Source organism: Denticeps clupeoides, chromosome 1, assembly GCF_900700375.1.
Source record: "Denticeps clupeoides chromosome 1, fDenClu1.1, whole genome shotgun sequence".
NCBI classification, from domain to species: Eukaryota; Metazoa; Chordata; class Actinopteri; order Clupeiformes; family Denticipitidae; genus Denticeps; species Denticeps clupeoides.
Window position 1 is genome coordinate 15,044,541 of NC_041707.1, and position 26,796 is coordinate 15,071,336.

General features: G+C 41.3%; 2 protein-coding genes and 1 pseudogene across 5 annotated transcripts; all 3 read left to right on the forward strand.

Annotated features, from left to right (window-relative positions):
- On the forward strand, nucleotides 1-26,736 carry LOC114797212 (b(0,+)-type amino acid transporter 1-like). Of its 4 annotated transcripts, none has more exons than XM_028992152.1 (6): nucleotides 1-742; nucleotides 23,478-23,611; nucleotides 24,794-24,923; nucleotides 25,022-25,146; nucleotides 25,314-25,401; nucleotides 25,721-26,736. In XM_028992152.1, exons 1-6 carry the CDS (start codon nucleotides 44-46, stop codon nucleotides 25,949-25,951), a joined length of 1,407 nt encoding a protein of 468 aa, XP_028847985.1. In that variant the 5' UTR covers nucleotides 1-43; the 3' UTR covers nucleotides 25,952-26,736. The 4 variants fall into 4 exon arrangements, with proteins under 4 accessions (XP_028847985.1, XP_028848074.1, XP_028847899.1 ...); XM_028992241.1 differs by lacking the exon at nucleotides 1-742 and adding an exon at nucleotides 9,374-9,811; XM_028992066.1 differs by lacking the exon at nucleotides 1-742 and adding an exon at nucleotides 13,743-14,517.
- Nucleotides 14,528-17,199, forward strand: LOC114797699 (b(0,+)-type amino acid transporter 1-like). Its single transcript, XM_028992741.1, has 2 exons — nucleotides 14,528-16,489; nucleotides 16,832-17,199. The coding sequence occupies exons 1-2, from the start codon at nucleotides 15,746-15,748 to the stop codon at nucleotides 16,847-16,849; spliced, it is 762 nt and encodes a 253-aa protein (XP_028848574.1). The 5' UTR covers nucleotides 14,528-15,745; the 3' UTR covers nucleotides 16,850-17,199.
- Nucleotides 20,371-23,488, forward strand: LOC114797638 (b(0,+)-type amino acid transporter 1 pseudogene; annotated as a pseudogene).
- Nucleotides 26,737-26,796: the final 60 nt, after the last annotated feature.

Genomic DNA, 26,796 nt, shown 5'->3' on the forward strand with positions numbered 1-26,796 from the left:
GTGGCTGAAGTAACAGTTGTTAGCCTGTGCTGCAGCTTTAGTCATGTCTGGAAAGACGGAGAAACTGAAGCTGAGAGCTGATGTGGGGCTGATCAGCGGGGTCTCCCTCATTGCCAGCACAATGATTGGCTCCGGGATTTTTATGTCGCCTCAGTCAGTGATGGAAAATATTGGCAGTCCCGGGGCCAGCCTGGTGATCTGGGCTTGCTGTGGTCTCTTGACCACGTTAGCATCCCTCTGCTATGCGGAACTGGGCACTGTCATCCGCGACTCTGGAGGAGAATACGTCTACATCCTGCGCACGGCAGGCCAGCCCGCGGCTTTTCTGTTTATTTTCACATCTGTGGTGGTGGTGAGACCGGCCAGCATGACAGGGGTTGCGCTGAGCTTTGCTGCTAACGCTGCTGCACCATTCTACCAAAACTGCCACGCACCTGATTTGGTTGTGAAATGTATAGCAGCCATTGTCATCCTCCTTGTTGCTATAGTGAACTGCCTGAATGTTCGTTTTGCCATGAAAGTCAATGTCTTGTTCTTGGTGGCAAAAATCTTCTCCTTGGTTGTGATTTCAATTGGAGGCATGGTTTACTTAAACAAAGGAAGCACAGTCAGTCTTCAGAATTCCTTTGCAGGAACATCGGCTGGTATAAGTACCTTAGGGGTGGCCTTCTACCAGTGTCTTTGGTCATATGATGGATGGAACAATCTGAACTATGTTACAGAAGAACTGAAGCATCCAGAGGTACTGAACATTATTATCCTCATATTTCTGGCAATTGCTTAATTGTTTGAGTTGACTGTGAAAATTTTGTAAATATTTTACAAATTTTGTTATGTAAAAAAAAAAATTCTGTTTGGTATGTATGTAGCAGTTGGTTTGTGCAATAACACATTGCATGACCTAGAGCTTCCTCATCCTGTGTTTAACTATTTTGATTGTGGCTAAGTTAAGTTCACACATCTCCCATTGCTTCATGTATTGTATAGAAAAGATGCCCTTTTCTATAGCAATTTAGACAGATTCTTTGAAGTCTCTCAGGGAGTAATTAATACCGATATGTTTACGGTTTAACCCACTGAAACTGGTTATTTAGCCTGTTGTTGCTACAAAGTGCTGAATTTCATTGATGCACAGAAGTCACTATAGCTGCCACATCGTTTGTTGTCACTTCCTGTGTGTATGACACTTTGTGGTGACTTGAAACAAATTTTTTAATGGACAGGTCTAAATTATGAAACAGAATTTGCTATGTACAGGTGTTTATGAGTTCACATGCTTTATTGCTACACTTTACATTTTGCTCTTGGTGATGACATGAATGTTTATTTACTTATAATGAGGTTCTGAATGCCATAAGGGAATACATACTGCTTTTCAAATGAGGAAAGGCAAATTAAAATACATATTTGAAAGTATTAAACACTCCACTAGTTTAATTGCTACAATAGATAAAAACAAATTAAATATGAAAATGAAGACCTAAATTCACACCGTAAAGATCAGTAATAGTGCCACAACATCTATGCTAGTGAGAACACTGGCAATTGTATTTTGAATCAGCTGGGGAGTTGTTTTGGAGAGTTTTGGGGAGTTTGGAAAAGTGTCACATGTTTGCTGTGTCAACAGGGGGCACGCAGGACCACCTACAAAAAGGGATGACTAGAAGCAGTAGTGTCGCACAGAGATGCCACTCATTCATATTCTTCATGTTGTGATGTGCTAATCATGTTTTTTTAACTGTTACCCTGGTTTTGACCCTGTTTGCCCCCGGACCTCAACATGTGGATTACCCTTGTGTCTGTTTCGATTTCCCACTTCCCGACCCTGTTCAAGCCCCCTGACCAAGGCTCCAGCGTGCTCATTCGGATGAACGAATTACATGGTAATGGAGTTGTGGCATAGTGATGGACTTAAGGACAACTACCCTTGCCTGTTTTGACCCCTCTTCTCTGCACGAGCCCTTATATGGACTGATTACCCTAGTACGAACTTTGCCTGTTCTATCACTATTTATTCTCCCATGGAGCGGCGCTGTGCACACCACCTTCCCAGCATAGCTTCATCACAGTGCACAGTGCTTGCTCCCACTGCCCACACCACAGGATATCTGCAAGGGTGGCCATTACTGTATAGAGTGCCCCACCCAACTTCCCCACATTGGCCATACAGGGAAATACATTCATTGTATTAGATAGATGCCCTGGATGTTTATCCCCTTGGCTCAGGAACCACACGGGCCCTCAGAACTCTCAACCTACATGATGATAAAGTCATCATTTTTTCTCATTCATGCCCCCCAGGACCACATTGGCTACCCTTGGCTTTGAGTGCATCAGCCTGTCCTCAATTACACGAATGGGACCCTCGCCCAGAGTATCACAACCATCATCACTGCCCCTCCCCGGGCAGACAGTCTGTCTCATCCCTGGATGGCCAGGTAGTTGGTGGTCTCGGCCATGGCCCCAACAGACTCTGACCCTGCCCTGCACCAGATTCCCAGCGAATATCAAGACCTAGCCCAGGACTTGTCCTCCTCCTTGGCCATGCAATGATCAAGGAGCAGGCTTTACTCTATGTCCCCCATCAAACACGCAACCATGGTTGACTGCATCCACACTTCTCTGGCCAATGGTATTTTTCGGCTGTCCATGACCTCATCCACCACTCATTACACCCATTATGTGTATCTGATAATGCCATTTGGCCATTCTAACAGCCCTGCAGCCTTCGGAGTCTCGGTGAACAACGTCCTTCATGAATACCTTAACTGGATTTTGTTTGTCTACCTCAATGATATCTTAATCTTCTCTCTGGATCTCTCCATTCATATGCAGCATGTCCTCCAGATCATCCAATGTCTACTGGAGATTCCCTGTATGTAAAGCTGGAGAACTTCTCATTTCATACCCCCACACCTCCTTCCTGGGCTTCCTCCTCAGTCCAGGAAACATTGCCATGTATCCAACAAAAGTTGGATCCCCATTGTTTCTGCATTTCCTGAGGTTTACCAATTTCAACAGGCAGTTTATCCACAATTACAGCCAGCACGCTGCCCTGCTTATGTTCCTTCAGAAGAAAAAAACCTACCAGGCCTTCACATGCCTCAAGGGGTGATTCACAACCATACCCATCATGATGCAGCCAAACCTCCAGATACCATTTATTGTGGTGCTGGACACTTCCAACTTGGGGGTGGAGGTGGATCTGTCAAAGCGATGCCTGACGGACCAGAAACTTTATCCTTGCGCCTTCTTATTCCCTGCTATCGGAGAGCTCCCACAGTCTCACTACAGTCTGTCACCTCCCTGTTGGTCACCCCGGCTGCACTTGTACCCAGGAAGTCATTCTCTGGATCTTCTGGTGGCCCCTCTTACCGCCGTTGTCCACCAATTTGTAGACAACTGTGCCATTCTGCGCAGCTCATAAGGCCAAGACCCAATGGCCTCAAAGGACTGCTCTTCCCTTGTACCTCCCTTTTTGGTACTAGTCCCATGTCTTGCTAAACTTCATCACCAGTCTACCTCCATGGGAAGGTAAAACTGTGATTTTGACCATGATGGTTCTTTTCTCCAAGCTAACCAGATTCACAACGGTTCCCATGGCCAACCAGTAAGCGGGAATCACGCTGAGGAAGGTTGTCTGCACCCATGGACCCCCGGTAGGCCTCCTCTCAGATCGTGGGCCCCAATTAATCACCCAGTTCTGGTGACTGTTCTGGATACAGTTCTGGCATCAGCTAGGGGTCACAGTCAACACCCACAGGCCAACAGCTAGACTGGTCAATTTAACCAGGAAGTCCAGAAATACCTCAGATATTGCTGTTTGTCAATGCCTGAGACATGCGTATGCCATGTCCTCCACACAGAACTGGCCCGCAATTAGAACATTTTCTCCTCCCAGAACTCTGATCACCGGTCACCGGCCCACTTGGTTGTTTTCCAAGGACATTGGCAAGGGGAGGATCAGGTGTTGATGGGACCCCACTTTGTCGCTCCATTCATGATGGTACGTCACATCAAACCAATGGCATAACCCCCTTCCCTTCCTTGGTCCATGTGTATTAGCGCAGTCTTCCATGTGTCCCTGATGCAGTAGTCCCTGTCCTCCCCCTGACGCTGGCACTGTCCCTTCCTCCACAGCCCCCCCAATGGCTGATCGTTGGTTGAAAGTGTGACCATTGTTGCTCTGAAAAAAAAATAAATGAGAGGGTGGAGGGATGCAATGGAAGAGTGGAGGATAGGAGGGTGAGTTGAAGGAGGCTAAATTTGGTTGAATTAGTTACATTGGTTGAATATTTGAAACGTGATGGTTGAAAGGCTAAAAATGGACAGATGGAGGGATGAAAACAAGAAGTGGAGCATAGGGGGATGAGCGGAAGGAGGTTGAATTAGTTATATTTGTTGAATAGTTGAAATATGTGGTGGTTAGAAGGCAAAAAATGTGACAACTGTTACTCTCTAAAATACATGGAGTGAATGGGAGGATGGAGTGATTAAAAGAAGAGTGATAAAGGAGGAGGTGATTTGGCGGAACGAGACATTATTTCCTCTTGTTTCATTTCATTATTATACCCCGGTTCTGTGTCCTGTATCTCCCATCCGGAGGCACAGCCGCGTCTCACTAGGAAACAAGCACTGCTGGATGGAGACCTAAAGCCTGTCTCCTACCAACCAATAAAAAAAAAAGGTTCTACACCATAATCAATCAAAAAGTAGCAGTACTGTATGTGGGTAAAATGTAGCACAACCACAATTGGGGCAGTGGTGGCCTAGCGATTAAGGAAGTGGCCCCGTAATCAGAAGGTTGCCGGTTCGAATCCCGATCCGCCAAGGTGCCACTGAGGTGCCACTGAGCACCGTCCCCACACTGCTCGCCGGGCGCCTGTCATGGCTGCCCACTGCTCACTCAAGGTGATAGGTTAAAAACACAAATTTCACTGTGTGCACCGTGTGCTGTGCTGCTGTGTATCACAAGTGACAATCACTTCACTTCTTCTTCTTCATCAATTGAAAACGCATCCTGGAATTCTTTGCATTATTCTGCTACAAACAAAAATCATCTGAAAATGTCAGTGACCCAATCCATAGGAGCTCCAATTATCACTTCAGTTATATTCTGTTCTAATGTTAAAACAAATTCACAACTTGTTTAATACAAACTTGACTACAGTTAGAGAATGTTGCCCAGATAATTAGCAGGAGTTTTTAAATACTGAATGAGCCTGTTCACTGACAACACATGTTTAACACATTACCACAGGGTAACTGACATATTCTCACATTATAATCATTTCTCTCTCCAAAAAGTCTAAATCATTTTATGAATTTGTCTGTGTGATGTATCAAATCTTTTTTTTCACAAGTCTGAGCAATTAATAACAACAACTCTAATAATGAAATTACTAATGAAACACCCTCAATCCTGAGACAGTGATAGTGGTGGGGTTTAGTGGAATGTCACTCTTACCTGTCTTCAAAAAATGAGAGCCCTCTGTCTAAGCCCTGCTGCTCGTGGGGATGGTCATTTTTTTATGTGTTAAGGTCAAGTTCATATTTTTTGTATTTCAAGTATTTTACACTTGCAATTTGTTTATTTAAATAAAACAATTTCCAATACAACGCTAGTCAGTTTCTGGTGAGTATAACTACACTAGTAGTGGAATTTACTGTGGTGCAAAATCTTGCCTTGTTTTAATTATGAAATGGGTTTGACTTAAAGACAATGTTTTCTTTTTTCTTTTCTTTGATGAGAAGTGAGGGGAGGGGCAAGACAACCGCATAAGTGATGATGATTAGCTAAGATTGAGTTAAACTTCACGGTAAACCAACCAGAGGCAGAGGTGGGCGAGTCTTTACACAAACACACACATGCAGGAAAGGCCCAGCTATGGCATGTTCAAAAACACCATTATCACCATTTACATTATGCCCTGGAACTGTCTTTATCCACGTTGCTGACGAGCAATTCAAATCTGATGAAGCTCCTCTCATCATCACATGCTTCATCAAAACTAGTGACCATGGAGTTTATAGCAGCACAAACACAGCTAACTTGAGCCTTGCTTAAAAAAAGGAGGCGATGGAGACATGCCAACCAACGTTTTAAGTTACTTTCCCTGGTAATTAGTTACTTTTATAATGCTGTAACTCAGTTACTAACTCAGTTACTTTTTGAAAGAATTAACTATAACAAATATTTTTTTTAAGTTATGTGTCCACACTGTTAAAATATTACATTTTTAAATGTCTTTCTTGTTCCCCCTTCACCACTGCGGATCAACCACTCTGGTTGTCTGCACAAATGACATGCTAGACACGTTTTATGCTACATGCCCTTCCTGACACCACTTTTCCCGTTTACCCATGCTTGGGACCGACACCAAGAAACACACTGTCACCTGCATGCCCAGAAGCTGGATTATTTGTAAAACTGTGTACATTTTTATTATCAGTCAGATAGAGGTTTTCTAAATCTTTCTTGGAGAAGTTTCAAGTAAACTGCAAATTTATTGAGTCATCTTGCACACACTGCTCTTCTAAGATCGTTCTACAGACTTCCAGTGTTGTTCCTGTTGATATATGTTTTAAATTATTAGCCTACTGTAGCTGTCACAAGACAGGGGATGGAGTTCCCAAGCACAAGTTTTCAACCAAAAGAGAATTTATTAACAACTAAACCAAAACAAGGGGATCAAGGGGATGAACAAATAACAGGAATCAGAGATTCACTGGATATGGCACATGAATCAGCATGTATACATATAGCAAGTACAATAACCAGCACATACGAGAACAAAACCAAGTCCTTATATAAACTGTAGTGGTGCAGGGTATTGCAGGGGTTAATGGGCCAAGGCAGATAAGCTGAGATGTTCATCGATCTTGTCCTCTGCATTTTACCCATCACCTTTGGTATACAGTGGGCACCCATGAAAGGGCAGCCATGAAAGGAGCAGGAGGCTCCTTTGCCCAGTGGCACCTTGGCGGTTCATGATTCCTTCAGATTATTCCTTACCCACCACTGCCCCAGCTAGGCCACCACTGTGATATATCATTGTTCTTGTTTATGTATTTGAGCAATTCTTGAGCTAAATTCTTTTTTGTAAAATAACAGGGCTGCACTGGAAAAGGCCCTATTTAGGAGGGTGGAGAAGATGAGTGTTGGTAGAATGAAGAGTGTGTGAGGGTCATTGGGGGGTCAATAGCTCTTTTAAGTATGGTGGAGCATTCTCATGCAGACATTGCAATGTAAGAATGGAGATCTTGTAGGTGATCCTAGCCGATACCAGAAGCCAGTGTTGTGAGCGGAGCATGGGGGTGATGTGGGTGGTAGTAGCCAAGCGGGTAACACACTCTGCATGACAGTTTGTTCAGTATGGGACTGTTTAGCCAGAACCCAGACTTTGTGCTCATTATGACCCGTGTCCTCATCCAAAAATGTCTACAGCAATCATGTTACTATAAGAACTGGACCATGGAACAATGAAAGGTTGTCTTGTCTGATGAATCATTTTTTTATTTATGTGGATGGGTGGTTGAATAGCCAAATGCTCATTCATTGAATGAAAAATGTATCAAAATTTATTGAAATTGGTAACTGAATTAACTGTAGTGGGTGTGATTCACTCTGACACTCACTCATTTTCCATAACTGCTTAATCCTATTCACGGTATTGGCTTCTGGAGCAGCCGGGCGCAGGACAGGGGCGCCAGTCCACCTCAGGTGTGACTTCACCATATAATAAAACAAACCTCTAGCTTCTCTTCAGTTACAAACTGATGGCAAGACAGCTCTTTACACTGGTTTAGTCATGTCTGGAAAGATGGAGAAGCTGAAGCTGAAATGTGAAATGGGGCTCATCAGTGGGACCTCCATCATCGCCAGCAGTATGATTGGCTCTGGGATTTTTATGTCGCCTCATTCAGTGATGGAAAATATTGGCAGTCCAGGGGCAAACCTGGTGATCTGGGCTTGCTCTGGTCTTTTGATCACTATAGCATCTCTTTTCTACGCAGAAATGGGCAACGTCATCTGTGAGGCCAGCCTGCAGCTTTTCTGTTCATTTACTCAAATGTTTTGGTTGAGACCTCTACCACCCTGTCTGGGATAGCACTAAGCTTTGCCATCAACATTGTGGCACCATTATACGAGGACGACCCTGCACCTGAAGTGGCTGTGAAATGTTAAGCAGCCGCTGCGATATTAACTGTGGCTACTATGAACTGCTTGAGCACCCGCTTTGCTATCAAACTCAATGTGTTGATTTTAGCAGCAAAAAAAATTCTTGCATGTAATCGCTGTTGAAGGTTTGCCTTTTTTAGTTAAAAAAGTGGGTCTGCTTTTTATAGCAATTGGTTGGCTGGTGGGCTTGGCACAAGGGAACTTTGGACACTGACCCCTCTTGTCCCAGCATAGAGGCCCCATTATACAGTGTAGCACTTGTAGTGGAGATGAATAGTAAATAGTTTTTTTTTGGAACGTACAAATCACAAAAACAAGTCACATCAGAAAAAAAATGGCGCCAACCCAGTTTACCCAGAAGTAGTTGAACTGTTAACAATCTTAAGTTGCGAAGAGCTCCAGCAAACAAAAATCCAACTACTACTTGTTTTTAATGTAGAGCGTGCATCCTGAGTCAAGTCTTGAAAGACTTCATATTGCACAGACATGGTTCAAATTTAGACCTCAGTGACTATCCAAGATAATAATATGCTTATATACCTACTGTACCTTCTGTTGTTTAAACCAAATCAAAATAGAAATGTGAAGAACTGATTAGTATTTCCTCATCTCATGATTATTTCTGCCTTTTTTTTGATAAGCTACAGGCAATATAATGAAAACAAATAAATGCAAATCATGTCAGCATTAATGCGCAAATTAAAAAGGCATCAGTCTCTAATTAACTATATGAAATAATGAGCAGAATTTCAAAAGAATTTTGAAAACAATAATTACAAAACAGATTTGACTTGACACCATCATATAAGTAAGTTAATATTTACCAGGGACTTTGCACCTCATATTTCTACACCTGTGGGTCTTGGAGTATTAGCAGAATACCTCTCAGAAGCGCACAATCTCACATTAGTCGCCAGCATGAAAGGCTCAGAAACTGAAAAACTAAACCTGAAACGGGAAGTGGGTTTGGTTAGTGCCGTTTCACTGATTGGGGGAATCATCATAGGATCTGGGATTTTCATGTCACCCCAGTATGTTCTGGCTAACGTTGGAAGCCCTGGTGCAAGCCTGGTGATCTGGGCAGTGTGTGGAATAGTGTCTACCCTTGCAGCTCTGTCTTACGTCGAGTTGGGCACCATCATCCAGGAGTCGGGAGGTGACTTTATCTACGTCCTTAGAATTTATGGAGCAATTCCTGCATTTTTTGTGGCTTTCACGTTTGTGCTGGTGGTGAGGCCAATGAGCAACACAGCAACAGCACTCTGTTTCTCAGAATACGCTGTGGCACCATTTTACCCAGGATGTACGCCTCCTGAGCTGGTGGTGAAGGGTTTAGCTGTGATCGGCATCCTGGTGGTATCCATTTTCAACATTTTGAATGTGTGCTTCACTATGGCAATTCAAGTGGTCTTCATGGTGGCCAAGGTGGTTGGTCTACTGATCATAGCCATTGGAGGGGTGGTGACCCTGGCTCAGGGGAACTTCGGATCCCTGCAGAATACAGAGACTGCCTTTCAGAACACTCAGTTGGCAGTGAGCCCTATAGTAATGGCTTTATACCAGGGCCTCTGGTCATTTGCTGGCTGGTACAACTTGAATAATGTAACAGAAGAGTTAAAAAATCCTGAGGTAAGATCAGCCTATTTTCTGTTGTTGCTTCTGGGACCCCCTGTCCTGTGAAATGTGTTTTAAGATGATCAATTTACCTGAAATATCACATGCCCAGACATGATCTTTTGCATAATATGCACAAAAAGAACATGCGAGTATAGGATACTAATCCGTTTGCGATTAAATTTTATTCACAATCCAACCTGTTTTATTGGCAATGTAAAAGTTGACCATAACTGCATACCACTGGCTCACATTTACTCAAAAAACTTCATCAAATGCACCAGATTTGTTCAGCTGTTTCAGTGAGTGAAGTGATTGAGAAACACTGCAGCATACAAAGCTCTGCATTTAACCCATTGCCTAAGTGAGCAGTGTGTGGGGACGGTGCTTTTCTCAGTGGCACCTCAGTATTACCTTGGCGGTTCGGCAACCTTCTGATTACGGGTCCACTTTCTTACCCGCTAGGCCAAATAGTGCCCCATGAGAACTGCCTAGAAATAATCATCATACAAACTGCTCTTCCAGCATATATGCATAACTTTCTGGAGTGGCCGACACAGTTCAACTTTAGACATCAGTGACTATCCAAGATAATATGATGCTTATATACCTACTTTACCTTCTGTTGTTTTGTTGTTCAAAAAATGAGAGCCCCCTGTCTAATTAACCTGTACCTGCTACTCGTGGGGATGGTCATTTTTTTAAGTGTTAACGTCAAGTTAACATTTTTTGTATTTCAAGTATTTTACACTTGCAATTTGTTTATTTAAATAAAACAATTTCCAATACAACGCTATTCAGTTTCTGGTGAGTATAACTACACTAGTAGTGGAATTTACTGTGGTGCAAAATCTTGCCTAGGCCTCCAAATTTGTTAGGGCCAGCGCTGAGTGATAATAAGATAACCTTGTCTTAATTATGAAATGGGTTTGACTAAAATAAAATGTTTTCTTTTTTCTTTTCTTTGATGTGAAGTGAGGGGAGGGGCAAGACAACCGCATAAGTGATGATGATTAGCTAAGATTGAGTTAAACTTCACAGTAAACCAACCAGAGGCAGAGGTGGGCGAGTCTTTACACAAACACACACATGCAGGAAAGGCCCAGCTATGGCATGTTCAAAATTAGCATGTTTTACAGAGGAGATACAAACACCATTATCACCATTTACATTATGCCCTGGAACTGTCTTTATCCACGTTGCTAACGAGCAATTCAAATCTGATGAAGCTCCTCTCATCATCACATGCTTCATCAAAATTAGTGGCCATGGAGTTTATAGCAGCACAAACCCAGCTAACTTGAGTCTTGCTTAAAAAAAGGAGGCGACGGAGACATGCCAACCAACGTTTTAAGTTACTTTCCCTGGTAATTAGTTACTTTTATAATGCTGTAACTCAGTTACTAAATCAGTTACTTTTTGAAAGAAGTAACTATAACTAATATTTTTTTTAAGTTATGTGTCCACACTGTTAAAATATTACATTTTTAAATATCTTTCTTGTTCCCCCTTCACCACAGCAGATCAACCACTCTGGTTGTCTGCACAAATGACATGCTAGACACGTTTTATGCTACATGCCCTTCCTGACACCACTTTTCCCGTTTACCCATGCTTGGGACCGACACCAAGAAATACACTGTCACCTGCAAGCCCAGAAGCTGGATTATTTGTAAAACTGTGTACATTTTTATTATCAGTCAGATAAAGGTTTTCTAAATCTTTCTTGGAGAAGTTTCAAGTAAACTGCAAATTTATTGAGTCATCTTGCACACACTGCTCTTCTAAGATCGTTCTACAGACTTCCAGTGTTGTTCCTGTTGATATATGTTTTAAATTATTAGCCTACTGTAGCTGTCACAAGACAGGGGTTGGAGTTCCCAAGCACAAGTTTTCAACCAAAAGAGAATTTATTAACATCTAAAACAAAACAAGGGGATCAAGGGGATGAACAAATAACAGGAATCAGAGATTCACTGGATATGGCACATGAATCAGCATGTATACATATAGCAAGTACAATAACCAGCACATACGAGAACAAAACCAAGTCCTTATATAAACTGTAGTGGTGCAGGGTATTGCAGGGGTTAATGGGCCAAGGCAGATGAGCTGAGATGTTCATCGATCTTGTCTTCTGCATTTTACCCATCACCTTTGGTATACAGTGGGCACCCATGAAAGGGCAGCCATGAAATGAGCAGGAGGCTCCTTTGCCCAGTGGCACCTTGGCGGTTCGTGATTATTCCTTACCCACTAAGCCACCATTGCCCCAGCTAGGCAACCACTGGGATATATTATATAGCAAGTTTTTTGTCCTTGTTGCTACTTTTGAAGCACAAAAAAATGTAAGTGTAAGAATTTGAGCAATTTTTGAGATAAATTATTTTTTGTAAATAACAGGGCTGCACTGGAAAAGGCCCTATTAAGGAGGGTTGAGAAGGTGGGTGTTGGTAGAATGGAGAGTGTTAGTGACATTGGAGGATCAATATTTCTTTTAAATATGGTGGAGCATTACCATGCAGACATTGGTATGTAAGAATGGAGAACTTGTAGGTGATCCCGGCAGATACCTAAAGCCGATGGAGTGAATGTTGCGCCAGACAGACTATCATCTAGCTTCATATAAAGTTGAGTATCATCCGTGTAGCATTGGAACGATATCCCGTAGATGCTGATGATGTGTCCAAGTGGTTCCATGTATAGATTAAAAAGAAGGGGGCCCAAAACTGATCCCTGAGGGACACCACGGGTGACAGGATGACTCAGTGATTTAGAATGTCCAATGGAGACTAAATCAGATCTGTGAGGTATGATTGAAACCACTGGTGCCATTAAAACCTGCAATTTTTTTTAAGGGGTGAGATGTATCAAACGCTGCTGCCAGATCAAAAAGGATGAAACCATGATCAGCAGTAGTCAACATGTCATTTGTGACCCGGATCAAGGCTGTTTCCATGCTGTGTGCAGAATCGAAACCAGATTAAAATTTGTCCAAAATGTTATTGTCATGCAGGTGTCCTTGAAGATCAACTGAAAACTTTTGCAAGGAAGGCAATGTTAGAAATAGTCCTGTAGTTTGGGGGTCCAGATTTGTTTTTTTAATAAAGAGTTTGAGACTAGAATGATTGGGTAATAATTTCGAGGTAAATCAATTTACCTTGACCAAGGTTGTTTGGAAAGGGTCAAGAGCACACACACATAGAGGGTTTCATGGTCCTAACAATGGCCTGAACCTCCTTCACACAGACCTCTAACAGAACATTGGAACCAGTGGTGAATGTAGTAGAGTGTAGATATAGGAGGAGTAGTAAGAGATGATCAGATTGTTCAGATCTTATTTTAAAAGGAGCTGAATTCATTGCAGCGGTTGTGGCTAGATGAGATGAGTAATGGTAGAAAAAGGTGTTCTGGAGGTACCCGGGTTATTGGAAATTATGGATGAATAAAAACTTGATTGAACTTTTTTGAAGCCTGGTCTGTGTTGACAACTTCGAACGAATGCCTTCTAAAGCTAACATTTGAAAAAAAGTTAATATCTTTTAGGATAGGTGTTAGAACACACAGTACATGAGTTTGTTCAGTATGGGACTGTTTAGCCAGAACCCAGACTTTGTGCTCATTATGACCCGTGTCCTCATCCAAAAATGTCTACAGCCATCATATTACTATAAGAACTGGACCATGGAACAATGAAAGGTTGTCTTGTCTGATGAATCATTTTTTTAATTTATGTGGATGGGTGGTTGAATAGCCAAATGCTCATTCATTGAATGAAAAATGTATCAAAATTTATTGAAATTGGTAACTGAATTAACTGTAGTGGGTGTGATTCACTCTGACACTCACTCATTTTCCATAACTGCTTAATCCTATTCACGGTAGTGGCTTCTGGAGCAGCCGGGCGCAGTACAGGGGTGCCAGTCCACCTCAGGTGTGACTTCACCATAAAATAAAACAAACCTCTAGCTTCTCTTCAGTTACAAACTGATGGCAAGACAGCTCTTTACACTGGTTTAGTCATGTCTGGAAAGATGGAGAAGCTGAAGCTGAAATGTGAAATTGGGCTCATCAGTGGGACCTCCATCATCGCCAGCAGTATGATTGGCTCTGGGATTTTTATGTCGCCTCATTCAGTGATGGAAAATATTGGCAGTCCAGGGGCAAGCCTGGTGATCTGGGCTTGCTCTGGTCTTTTGATCACTATAGCGTCTCTTTGCTATGCAGAAATGGGCACTGTCATCTGTGAGTCTGGAGGAGATTATATCTACATTCTGCGCACGACAGGCCAGCCTGCAGCTTTTCTGTTCATTTACTCAAATGTTTTGGTTCAGACCTCTACCACCCTGTCTGGGATAGCACTAAGCTTTGCCATCAACATTGTGGCACCATTATACGAGGACGACCCTGCACCTGAAGTGGCTGTGAAATGTTTAGCAGCTGCTGCGATATTAACTGTGGCTACTATGAACTGCTTGAGCACCCGCTTTGCTATCAAACTCAATGTGTTGATTTTAGCAGCAAACATTTTTTTCCTGCTTGTAATCGCTGTTGGAGGTTTGCCTTTTTTAGTTCAAACATGTACATTTAACCTACAGCACTCCTTTGAGGGAACAAATTTACATATAAACTCTATTGGAATATCCTTCTTCCAGTGCCTATGGTCTTTCAGTGGCTGGAACCATTTAAATTGCGTAACAGAAGAGCTGAGTCATCCAGAGGTTGGGAATATTTTATTTATCTTTTAATCGGTTGATTGAATTTGCATTGCACTGACACAAGACTACAAGTCTCCGCACATTCTGATGCTACTTTCTTTTCTTGTCACTCAAATAATTTGGGGCAGTGGTAGCCTAGCAGGTAAGGAAATGGACGCGTAATCAGAGGGTTGTCGTTTCAAATCCAGAACTGAGCAAAGCACCTTCCGCACACACTGCTCCCCGGGCACCTTTCATGGCTGCCCACTGCTCACCCAGGGTGATGGTTAAAAGCAGAGGAAATGTTTTTTTGTGTCACTGTGTGCTGTGTTTCACAATGGCGATCAATCCACTTTCACGCCTAGCTGCTGTTCGTGAAATGTAGGAATTAATCTGGATATTTCATTCTTAACACTGATGATTGATCTTTTAACTTCATTGTTAACCATTATTAACCATTGTGCTTAGAAAGGTTTGTGCTGTGTTTCCTGTTAATAATAATAAGCTTGTATTGCATTTGACTAAGATAATCTCTGTGCCACTGGCTTCAATACAAGCCCAAAGCATGATTTCAGGTAGCTTGTACTGATAATGTACTCAGAGCAATAATTACATTTTGACACCGGGTAGTGGTTGGGATATTTTGCACAGCAAGTGCCCTAGGAACATTTTTAGTAATTCAAGTCCTAAAATACAGCTTGTGATTATACACAATTAATCCTAATAATTTGTTAACATCTGTGATTGACCTTTGATATTCATTGTGAACCTTTGTTTTGTGCCGCATTCTGCCGTATACCGTATTCAACAGTAGTGTTTGCATTCGACTTAAAATATAGCTGTCACCTTAAATTCTGAAAATACAAAGGAATGGGGTCATTAAAATATTATTCTCATTATATTGGAAATGCTTAAATAATGCAATCTATACCTTACTCCATGACTGAACATCACCCTGTGACTGTAAATGTAAACTAAAGTATCTACATTAATGAGAAAAAGACAAAAACTGATAAATAATCGAATGAAAATCGATACTGTTGAATGCTGAAAAATCATGGCCAAAAGCTTTACAAATAGGTCACTTTTTAAGACCACTGGATTTGTAAAACACAAACAGGGTTGTCAAATAAGCTCTGCTGAAAAGACATTTTGGCAATCAGTAAGCATCATAAAAAGTTAATATTTACTGAAGACTTTGCCCCTAAACTCCAGTTTTCATAAACCATGTCTTTATAAATTAGTAGAAGAAATGACTGCTGAGGTATTAGATGCAAGGCTCAACATGCAAGGCATTGGCACAAAAAAGCTCAAGCTGAAAAAGGAACTGGGTTTAGTCAATGCAGTCTGTTTGACTGGAGGAGTAATTATAGGTTCTGGGATTTTTATGTCCCCACAGTATGTGCTGGCTTATTCTGGGAGTCCGGGTGCCAGTCTTGTGATTTGGTCAGTATGTGGTATAGTGTCCATGCTGGGGGCACTGGCTTTTGCCGAGCTTGGCACTATCATCAAAGAATCTGGAGGTGAATACATATATATTTTTCGCATCTTTGGATCGTTTCCTGCTTACTTTGTGGCTTTCTCATTTCTGTTTGTGACAAGACCCATGAGCATCGTTGCCAAGGCACTCAGCTTCTCAGAATATGCCATGGCTCCATTTTACGAAGGATGCCCACCACCTAAGCTGGGGGTGAAGACCTTGGCTGTGGCCAGCATTCTGACCTTGGCTACAGCTAACACTCTGAATGTGCGTTTAACAATGAGAATTCAGGTGTTGTTCACAGTGGCCAAGCTAGTGGGTCTGCTTATTATAGCAATTGGTGGGCTAGTGGGCTTGGCACAAGGGAACTTTGGACATCTGGAGAACATAGAAACTTCCTTTGAGAATACACAGCTGGCAGTGAAACCCATTGGAATGGCTTTATACCAGGGCTTTTGGTCCTATTCTGGCTGGGCCACCTTGAATTATGTGACAGAGGAAGTAAAAAAACCAGAGGTAAGAAGATCTCATTTTCAGAAGTTGTCTTTCAAGATGTAGATTTAATGTTCGCCAGAAATATGCTTGAACTGTACATCTATATGTAAATATATTTGACATTGTTTTGAAAATATGTATTGTGTATTGTTATTCAAGCTTGTAACAAATATTATAACCACAAACTGTTTATGACATCTCTTCACCCTATTTAATCAAGCATTTGTGGTGTAGAAAAAAAAAACGATTCAGAATCAAGTTTAATCAAATACAAGTTAGATATTGTGTACTGTGTGACATGACAAAACGCAGTGTTCTGGTGAAAAGTTTAACATGCCTTATGTTTTGTATTCTTACCCCAAGAAAAAAAATTCCATATGAGTGGAAGAGACATTTCATCTTCAATGGCTTCATACTAGGAAGTGATTCCTGCAGTTCCATACCCGGCCACAGCTTTACAATCAGGAAACTGTAGAGGCGCTGTGGAGTTTCTTTGCTCAACATGAATATACTAGACTGGAACAATTGCATGCAAAGTTTACAGTTTGTTACACATTACATATTTGATGAACTTTATCTAATCAGATGTGAAGGGCCATATCAGGTGACAAACACACTTATACTACAACTCTAGAGTGATAAGGCATTGTCTAACCAGTGTGCTGCAGATAACAATGATAACTACAGACGATAGTTCTTTCTGTTCTGTTCTTTCAATTAAAAAAAAAAAACGCAAAATATTACACGATGCTAAACCCCAAATTTATCTCTGGTGTTCCATAATTAAAGTATAAATTTGTATAAATTTACGATTTATAATTGTATAATGTATAAAATTATAAAATGTATAAAATTACAATTTATAAAATTGATTATCCTACCACTGCTGTGCCGACGACACACAACTCATCTTCTCTTTTCCTCCCTCTGATCTACATGCTGCTTCCAAAATCTCTGCATGTCTAACCGACATCTCGTCTTGGATGGCAGCCCATCACCTCAAATTCAATCCCACCAAAACTGAACTAATATTCATTCCAGCAGATTTTTCACCACATCAGGATCTTGCTATTTACCTGGACAACTCACACCTCTCTCCTTCTACAACAGCCCACAACCTTGGAGTAACAATAGATAACCAACTCTCTTTCTCGACTCACATCAGCAGTCTTTCCTGCTCATGTACATTCCTTCTCTACAATATCAGACGAATCCGCCCTTATCTGTCAACCCAGGCCACCCAACTACTGGTTCAGTCCTTAGTAATCTCACGACTGGATTACTGTAACTCCCTTCTAGATGGTCTACCTCTATGTACCATCCGACCTCTACAAGTCATACAAAATGCAGCAGCACGACTAATCTTCGACCTTCCGAAATTCTCCCACACCACCCCTCTGCTACGTTCCATCCACTGGCTCCCAGTAGCTGCACGCATCAGGTTCAAAATACTGATGCTGGCCTACAAAGCCAAACATGGAGTAGCACCATCCTACCTCACAGCCCTTATTACACCTCGCACTGCACCTCGTTTACTCCGAGCCTCCAGTACTGCTCGCCTGGTCCCTCCATCTCTGAAGGTAAAAGGAAGACATTCATCTAGACTCTTCTCCGTCTTGGCCCCTCGGTGGTGGAATTAACTTCTTTAAAGAATATTTAGATTAACTTGTAACTTTCTTATTGTCTAACTTATATACAGAATCTACAACAGAGTGAATAAAAAGATTGTATTCATAGTTGGGGGTCCTAATGAACCGGAACTGATCCCTTCATCGATGGTAACTTGAAAGCACATTGTAAGTTGCTCTGGATAAGGGCGTCTGCCAAATGCCTTAAATGTAAATGAAATAGCATTTATTTCTAAATGAATAGCATTGAGCATCCCTAGTGGTGTAGTGGTTTGTTTCGACGCTTCCACCGCTGCAACCCCGGTTCAATTCCTGGTGAGGGGAGTGTTGTGAAAGTTTCAAATTTTCCAGGGGCAGTGGTGGCCTAGTGGTTAACACACTCGCCTATGAACCGACCCGGGTTCGAATCCCACTTACTACCATTGTGTCCCTGAGCAAGACACTTAACCCTAAATTGCTCCAGGGAGACTGTCCCTGTAATACTGATTGTAAGTCGCTCTGGACAAGGGCGTCTGATAAATGCTGTAAATGTAAATGTAAATGTTAAGGAAGCAGCCCCCATAATCAGAAGGTTGCCAGTTTGAATCACGAGTCACCAAGGTGCCACTGAGCAAAACACCGTCCCCACACACTGTTCCCTGAGCGCCTGTCATGGCTGCCCACTGCTCACCAAGGGTGATGGTTAAAAGTAGAGGACACATTTTGTTGTGTGCGCCGGTGCTGTGCTGCAGTGTTTCACAATGACAATCACTTCACTTTCACTTCACAACCAAGCTGCGATACGGCCAGACTCGAGGAATTATCACATTAATCTAAAATCACACTTGTCTTCCCACCTGTGAAACTTCACACATTTGCATTCTAACAGCGATTGAATGTTTATCTGGGAGGAAAGTGAGAGAGAATCTGCACAAAAACCTGTCATCTAATTTGTGCCTTTTCCAGTAGATTTTCAGTTACTGTAGTAAATATTGTCCATATTCAGTTTGTGTGTAATCTTTAATTCTCTTTCTGAACGTCTGAAAGTTTGATTTAAAGAGGCACTTACCCCTCTTGCCCCAGCATAGAGTCGACCCCATTATACAGTGCAACGTACAATCACAAAAACAAGTCACATCTGCAAAAAAGGGTGCCAACCCAGTTTACCCAGAAGTAGTTGAACTGTTAACAAGCTTAAGTTGCTACAAAATCCAGCTACTACTTGTTTTTTAATGTAGAGCGTGCATCCTGAGTCAAGTCTTGAAAGACTTCATATTGCACAGACACGGTTCAAATTTAGACATCAGTGACTATCCTAGATAATAATATGCTTATATACCTACTTTACCTTCTGTTGTTTAAACCAATTCAAAATAGAAATGTGAAGAACTGATTAGTATTTCCTCATCTCATGATTATTTCTTATTTTTTTGATAAGATACAGGCAATATAATGAAAACAATAAATGCAAATCATGTCAGCATGATTAAAAAGGCATCAGTCTCTAATTAAGTATATGAAATAATGAGCAGAATTTCAAAAGAATTTTGTACATGTACATTTACTTGAAAACAATCATTAAAAACAGATTTGACTTGACACCATCATATCAGTAAGTTAATATTTACCAGGGACTTTGCACCTCATATTTCTACACCTGTGGGTCTTGGAGTATTAGCAGAATACCTCTCAGAAGCGCACAATCTCACATTAGTCGCCAGCATGAAAGGCTCAGAAACTGAAAAACTAAACCTGAAACGGGAAGTGGGTTTAGTTAGTGCCGTTTCACTGATTGGGGGAATCATCATAGGATCTGGGATTTTCATGTCACCCCAGTATGTTCTGGCTAACGTTGGAAGCCCTGGTGCAAGCCTGGTGATCTGGGCAGTGTGTGGAATAGTGTCTACCCTTGCAGCTCTGTCTTACGCCGAGTTGGGCACCATCATCAAGGAGTCGGGAGGTGACTTTATCTACGTTCTTAGAATTTATGGAGCAATTCCTGCATTTTTTGTGGCTTTCACGTTTGTGCTGGTGGTGAGGCCAATGGGCATCACAGCAATAGCACTCAGCTTCTCGGAATACGCTGTGGCACCATTTTACCCAGGATGTACGCCTCCTGAGCTGGTGGTGAAGAGTTTAGCTGTGACCGGCATCCTGGTGGTATCCATTTCCAACATTTTGAATGTGCGCTTCACTATGGCTATTCAAGTGGTCTTCATGGTGGCCAAGGTGGTTGGTCTACTGATCATAGCCATTGGAGGGGTGGTGACCCTGGCTCAGGGGAACTTCGGATCCCTGCAGAATACAGAGACTGCCTTTCAGAACACTCAGTTGGCAGTGAGCCCTATAGGAATGGCTTTATACCAGGGCCTCTGGTCATTTGCTGGCTGGTACAACTTGAATAATGTAACAGAAGAGTTAAAAAAACCTGAGGTAAGATCAGCCTATTTTCTGTTGTTGCTTCTGGGACCCCCTGTCCTGTGAAATGTGTTTTAAGATGATCAATTTACCTGAAATATCACATGCCCAGACATGATCTTTTGCATAATATGCACAATAAGAACATGTGAGAATAGGATACTAATCCGTTTGCGATTAAATTTTATTCACAATCCAACCTGTTTTATTGGAAATGTAAAAGTTGACCATTACTGCATACCACTGGCTCACATTTACTCAAAAAACTTCATCAAATGCACCAGATTTGTTCAGCTGTTTTGAGTGAGTGAAGTGATTGAGAAACACTGCAGCATACAAAGCTCTGCATTTAACCCATTGCCTAAGTGAGCAGTGTGTGGGGACGGTGCTTTGCTCAGTGGCACCTCAGTATTACCTTGGCGGTTCAGCAACCTTCTGATTTCGGGTCCACTTCCTTACCCGCTAGGCCAACCAGTGCCCCATGAGAACTGCCTAGAAATAATTATCATACAAACTGCTCTTCCAGCATATATGCATAACTTTCTGGAGTGGCCGACACAGTTCAACTTTAGACATCAGTGACTATCCAAGATAATATGATGCTTATATACCTACTTTACCTTCTGTTGTTTAAACTAAACCAAAATGAAAATGTGAAGAACTGATCAAAATTTCCTCATCTCATAATTATCTCTGGCTTTTTTTAAATAATCTACAGGCAATTTAATGAAAACAATAAATGCAAATCATGTCAGCATTAATGCGCAAATTAAAAAGGCATCAGTCTCTAATTAACTAGATGACATAATGAGCAAAATTACAAAAGAATATTGTCATGCCTATATTAATCAATACAAGTGCTTTGCCTGAAATGTACATTTACTCGTAAACAATAATTAAATACATATTTGTAAGACTGGACATCATCATATCAGTAAGTTAATATTTACCAGGGACTTTGCACCTCATATTTCTACACCTGTGGGTCTTGGAGTATTAGCAGAATACCTCTCAGAAGCGCACAATCTCTCATTAGTCGCCAGCATGAAAGGCTCAGAAACTGAAAAACTAAACCTGAAACGGGAAGTGGGTTTGGTTAGTGCCATTTCACTGATTGGGGGAATCGTCATAGGATCTGGGATTTTCATGTCACCCCAGTATGTTCTGGCTAACGTTGGAAGCCCTGGTGCAAGCCTGGTGATCTGGACAGTGTGTGGAACAGTGTCTACCCTTGCAGCTCTGTCTTACGCCGAGTTGGGCACCATTATCAAGGAGTCGGGAGGTGACTTTATCTACATCCTTAGAATTTATGGAGCAATTCCTGCATTTTTTGTGGCTTTCACGTTTGTGCTAGTGCTGAGTCCAATGGGCGTCACAGCAATAGCACTCAGTTTCTCAGAATACGCTGTGGCACCATTTTACCCAGGATGTACGCCTCCTGAGCTGGTGGTGAAGAGTTTAGCTGTGACCAGCATCCTGGTGGTATCCATTGCCAACATTTTGAATGTGCGCTTCACTATGGCTATTCAAGTGGTGTTCATGGTAGCCAAGGTGGTTGGTCTACTGATCATAGCCATTGGAGGGGTGGTGACCCTGGCTCAGGGGAACTTCGGATCCCTGCAGAATACAGAGACTGCCTTTCAGAACACGCAGTTGGCAGTGAGCCCTATAGGAATGGCTTTATACCAGGGCCTCTGGTCATTTGCTGGCTGGAACAACTTGAATAATATAACAGAAGAATTAAAAAAACCTGAGGTAAGATCAGCCTATTTTCTGTTGTTGCTTCTGGGACCCCCTGTCCTGTGAAATGTGTTCCAAGATGATCAGTTTTCCTGAAATATCACGTCCAGGGACAATCTTTTGCATAATATGCACAAAAAGAACATGCGAGTAAAAGTTACTAATCCATTTGCGATTAAATTTTATTCGCAATCCAACCTGTTTTATTGGCAATGTAAAAGTTGACCATAACTGCATACCACTGGCTCACATTTACTCAAAAATCTTCATCAAATGCACCAGATTTGTTCAGCTCTTTGAGTAAGTGAAGTGATTGAGAAACACTGCAGCATACAAAGCTCTGCATCTAACCCATTGCCTAAGTGAGCAGTGTGCAGCCATGAATGGGGAGCAGTGTGTGGGGACGGTGCTTTGCTCAGTGGCACCTCAGTGTTACCTTGGCGGTTTGGCAACCTTCTTTATTACGGGTCCGCTTCCTTACCCGCTAGGCCAACCAGTGCCCCATGAAAACTGCCTAGAAATAATTATCATACAAACTGCTCTTCCAGCATATATGCATAACTTTCTGGAGTTGCCGATGACTATAAAGATAAAAAGCCATTCGGATTGATTGTTGAATAGGCAGTAAAAATACAAAACTAAAGAATCATGACAATTTAAAGAAAACATGTTTAATTGGAGACTATTTAACATAAAGTTCTTTATAAAGACTTTGTTTAATTTTTTTGACGTTGATACAACATTTGACGTTACTTCAGCCACATTTAAATGCTAAAGGTCGTTCACAGCAAAGGTCATTGTGTTCTACCAAGTCCTGGAACTGGAACATTACATTTACAGCATTAATCAGACGCCCTTATCCAGAGTGACTTACATACAGTCCTCCTGGAGACACTCAGGGTTAAATGTCTTGCTCAGGGACACAATGGTAATAAGTGGGATTTGAACCAGGGTCTTCTGGTTCATAGGTGAGTGTGTTACCCACTACCACCCAACTGAACACTAAGGACTGGATTTGGGAACCACTGCCTTACAGTGAACATTAAGGTTCCATACATTCCTACCCCACATATAAGGCACGTTGGTCCAATATTCATAAATAAGCTCCAAAATTAGATTTTTCCAAAATAATAATATGTACATGATGTTTCGCTAAACTCAATGCAACAACTCAATGTGCAAAAAAGGCATGCACAGATGCAATGATTTCACTGTTTTCATTACAGTCCCATTTTTGCTAACAGGTGAATCTGCCCAGAGCAGTAATGATTGCCATGCCTATGGTAACGGCCCTCTACCTCCTGGTCAATGTGAGCTACCTGGCTGTATTGACCCCACGTGAGATTATGTCGTCCACTGCAGTTGCTGTTACATGGGGGTAAAGTACTGTCTGGTTTAAATGTATATTTTCATTTTGTTTACATATAAAGTACTTTGCCTGCCCAGGGGAGATTCAGGAAGGTGTGAAAAATGCTATATTAAGGTGTATGATCAATCAGGTATACCAAAAAGGTGCTAAAAACATTTAAATTGAAAAATAGTCATTTAGCTGTGAAGGTAAGGTCTTTTTTGGACAAAGCAGGGTTTCAAGATGTGCTGTATAAACTCTTTTGAGGAAGCACAAAGAAATGGGCAATGTTGACGAGCAGTACTCAGCCAGGAATACAGACAGCAGTAATTTCCCTTCAAATCAGAAGATGTCTAGCAGTGTCACATGATGCTCCTTGTCAGCATCATGTGATGGGAATGGGAAAACTGTGACAGGTGATTCATGTCCTATTTAATCAGCGCCAACCTGGCATCCTCCTTCAGTTATTGGGTCTCAAGCCTGACTCACTTCATGTCTAGTAAGCCCAATCTAAATCATATAGCTTGTACGCTGCACATGTTGCCTGATCATTGGCGCTGAATTGGGGTGCAAAAAGTGGCAGCATGTGCACTGGACTGAGGATTCAAATTTTTAAATAGTTTGCTCTAGCTATCAGTTTGACTGCCTAAGGCCTGAAGAGTGGCACAATAATGAGGGTCTGCAGGCAACAGTTAAGCATAGTGGAGGTTTGGGACTGCATTTCTACAAATGGAATTGGAGATTTGATCACGATTAATGGTGTCCTTAATTCTAAGAAATACGGGTTAATACTTATACATTGTGCAATACCATCAGGAAGATCTCTAGTTAGTTCTCCAAGATGTTTCAACCTACAAGCAGTGCTCCTTCAAAAACTGTGTGCAAGCGTACCTAGAATTATTAATGCTGTTTTGAAGGCAAAGGGTGGCCGCACAAACTCTTCATTTGATTTAGATTTCTCTTCTGTTCATTCAATGCATTTCGTTAATTGAGGAGGTCAAACAATTAACGCTTTCATTTTTCAAAGCATTCTTATTTTATAGCATTTTTCCACACCTAACTAAATCTGGCACAGTACTGTATGTCACTGAAGAACTAAATTATGTAACAAAATGTGCTAAATACATAATTAATCGTGTTTAACAGATTACAGAAGAAAGGTATACCCTTGAACTGGTGGGGTACCACAAATTACATGCAATATGTTTACAGGAATAAAGTGCTTGGCAGATGGGGGTGGCTGATGTCAGTGGCAGCTGCACTGTCAGCCTTTGGCTCATTGAATGGCTCATTCTTCAGTGGGGGGAGGGTGTGCTTTGTGGCAGCCAGAGAGGGACACATGGTAAAAAAATCATCTTCAAAAAATGACACAACTCAATCAGCATTTTAGTTAAAACAACTTTCACTCTTTTGTCTGTTATTATCTCCCTTTTATTCCAGCCAGATATACTGTCTATGGCCCATGTGCATCGCCTCACTCCTTCCCCAGCCCTTATATTTACCACAGCAGTCTCCCTTATCGTTTTGATTCCTGGTGACTTTCAGAGCATCATTAACTACTTCAGGTATCAGTCCTACATGCAGCATACACGAACAGAATTTGTATGTAACAAATGTGCATGTAGATGCTACTAATTTTTATGACTAATAGAGCAAAACACTGTATTTATTAGCTGAATTACCTTGACCTTGTTACCACAAGTCAATACAATAATTATATATTTATATGTAGCTTCACAGCCTGGTTCTTTTATGGCATCACCTTATCTGGACTGCTGTATCTCAAGATAAAGAAACCTGATCTCCCCCGGCCATACAAAGTAAGTAGCACTTGCAAAGTTTGGTCCACTTCTTTGCAGCTTAGAGCTCACTTGCGTCTTATCTATCTGATTAAAAATATATATCATATTTGTAAGTATTGTGCAAATTGTGACACGCTCATGAAAAATACAGATTAAAGTTTGCATGAAGAAATGATTTCTGTTCAACCACTAGGTAGCAGCACTGTCATGCAGGCCACGTATTCTGTATCAAATTGTGTTTTCTTAAATTAATAAGTACCAAAATGTGGTTTCTTCCTCATTAGATATTTTGATAATAACCAAATTAATTAATTACATGCATGTGCTCCTCTTTCAGGTTCCCATTATCCTTCCCATTGTGGTTCTGCTGGTTGCTGTGTTTCTTGTTTTAGCCCCCATCATCGATGACCCCCAGATTGAGTACCTGTACGTGACCCTCTTCATCTTCAGTGGCATCATCATTTATGTGCCCTTCATCCACTTCAAAATCTTCCCTGGCATTCTGAATAAACTGACTGTCTTCCTCCAGCTTTTCCTTGAGGTGGCTCCAGCAGAAAAAAATCTATGATAAAATGAAACTGAATGTTCACACGACAGTTTGTGACATATATTGTGGTGGCACTATCATTTTTTTTAATTACACATTAAACTAAAAAAATGCTATCCACATGAGGTATAACCAATAGGTTTTTTATGTATTTGATTATTTTGTACTAATGGGAAATGAGTAAATTGAACAAAATATGAAATGAGTGAATTGAAAAAAAGTACTGAAAAACATTGACATAAATGGTTGTTATTTGCTGAGATCTGCCTGATCTTTCAGAAATGTTTTTCTGTTTACCTTCTATAATTTTATGAGATATGGAATATATTGACCAGTAGGGGGAACACAACAAAAGTTATAGGCTCCAGAACAATTGTCTTGTCTAAATACATGAAGTTACTGGCAGCGCAAAAACAGATTAGAATTAAATCTGCAGTGAAAATAACAATTTCCTTGTGCACAAAATTAATGTTAATCTCTCACATGATGGATTTCTTGACAAACCTGCATTGTCTGTGTGATTCCATTGTAACTTTATGTTTTTTGTGTTACATTGTGTTTGAATTAAAGCAGAAAAGGACAAGTTCACTGGTTCATTTCCAGAGCTAAATGTTACATTTGGTTGTTTTAACCTAAATCCAGACGCATTTGTAAAACACATTTCACTGAACAGGGCAAATTTAAGTAAATTAATTTTTTTCAGACTTAAATCATATAACCTAGAGCATAGAGAACTCTGTGAGGTAATGTCACTGTTGAGTTTGTGTATTGTGCTACAATAAACTTCTTTACTTTTATAATTTTGACAATATGACTCTAGTAATTGACTGCACACTAAAAGCAGATTGTAAGTAGGTTCATTGAAC

Coding starts and splice junctions, on each gene's coding strand:
- LOC114797699 (XM_028992741.1), top strand. CDS start 15,746: ATGACTGCTGAGGTATTAGATGCAAGGCTCAACATGCAAGGCATTGGC.
- LOC114797212 (XM_028991981.1), top strand. CDS start 19,798: ATGAAAGGCTCAGAAACTGAAAAACTAAACCTGAAACGGGAAGTGGGT. Junction 20,509..23,477: donor AAGAGTTAAAAAAACCTGAG/GTAAGATCAGCC, acceptor TTTTGCTAACAG/GTGAATCTGCCCAGAGCAGT. Junction 25,147..25,313: donor AGCATCATTAACTACTTCAG/GTATCAGTCCTA, acceptor ATTTATATGTAG/CTTCACAGCCTGGTTCTTTT.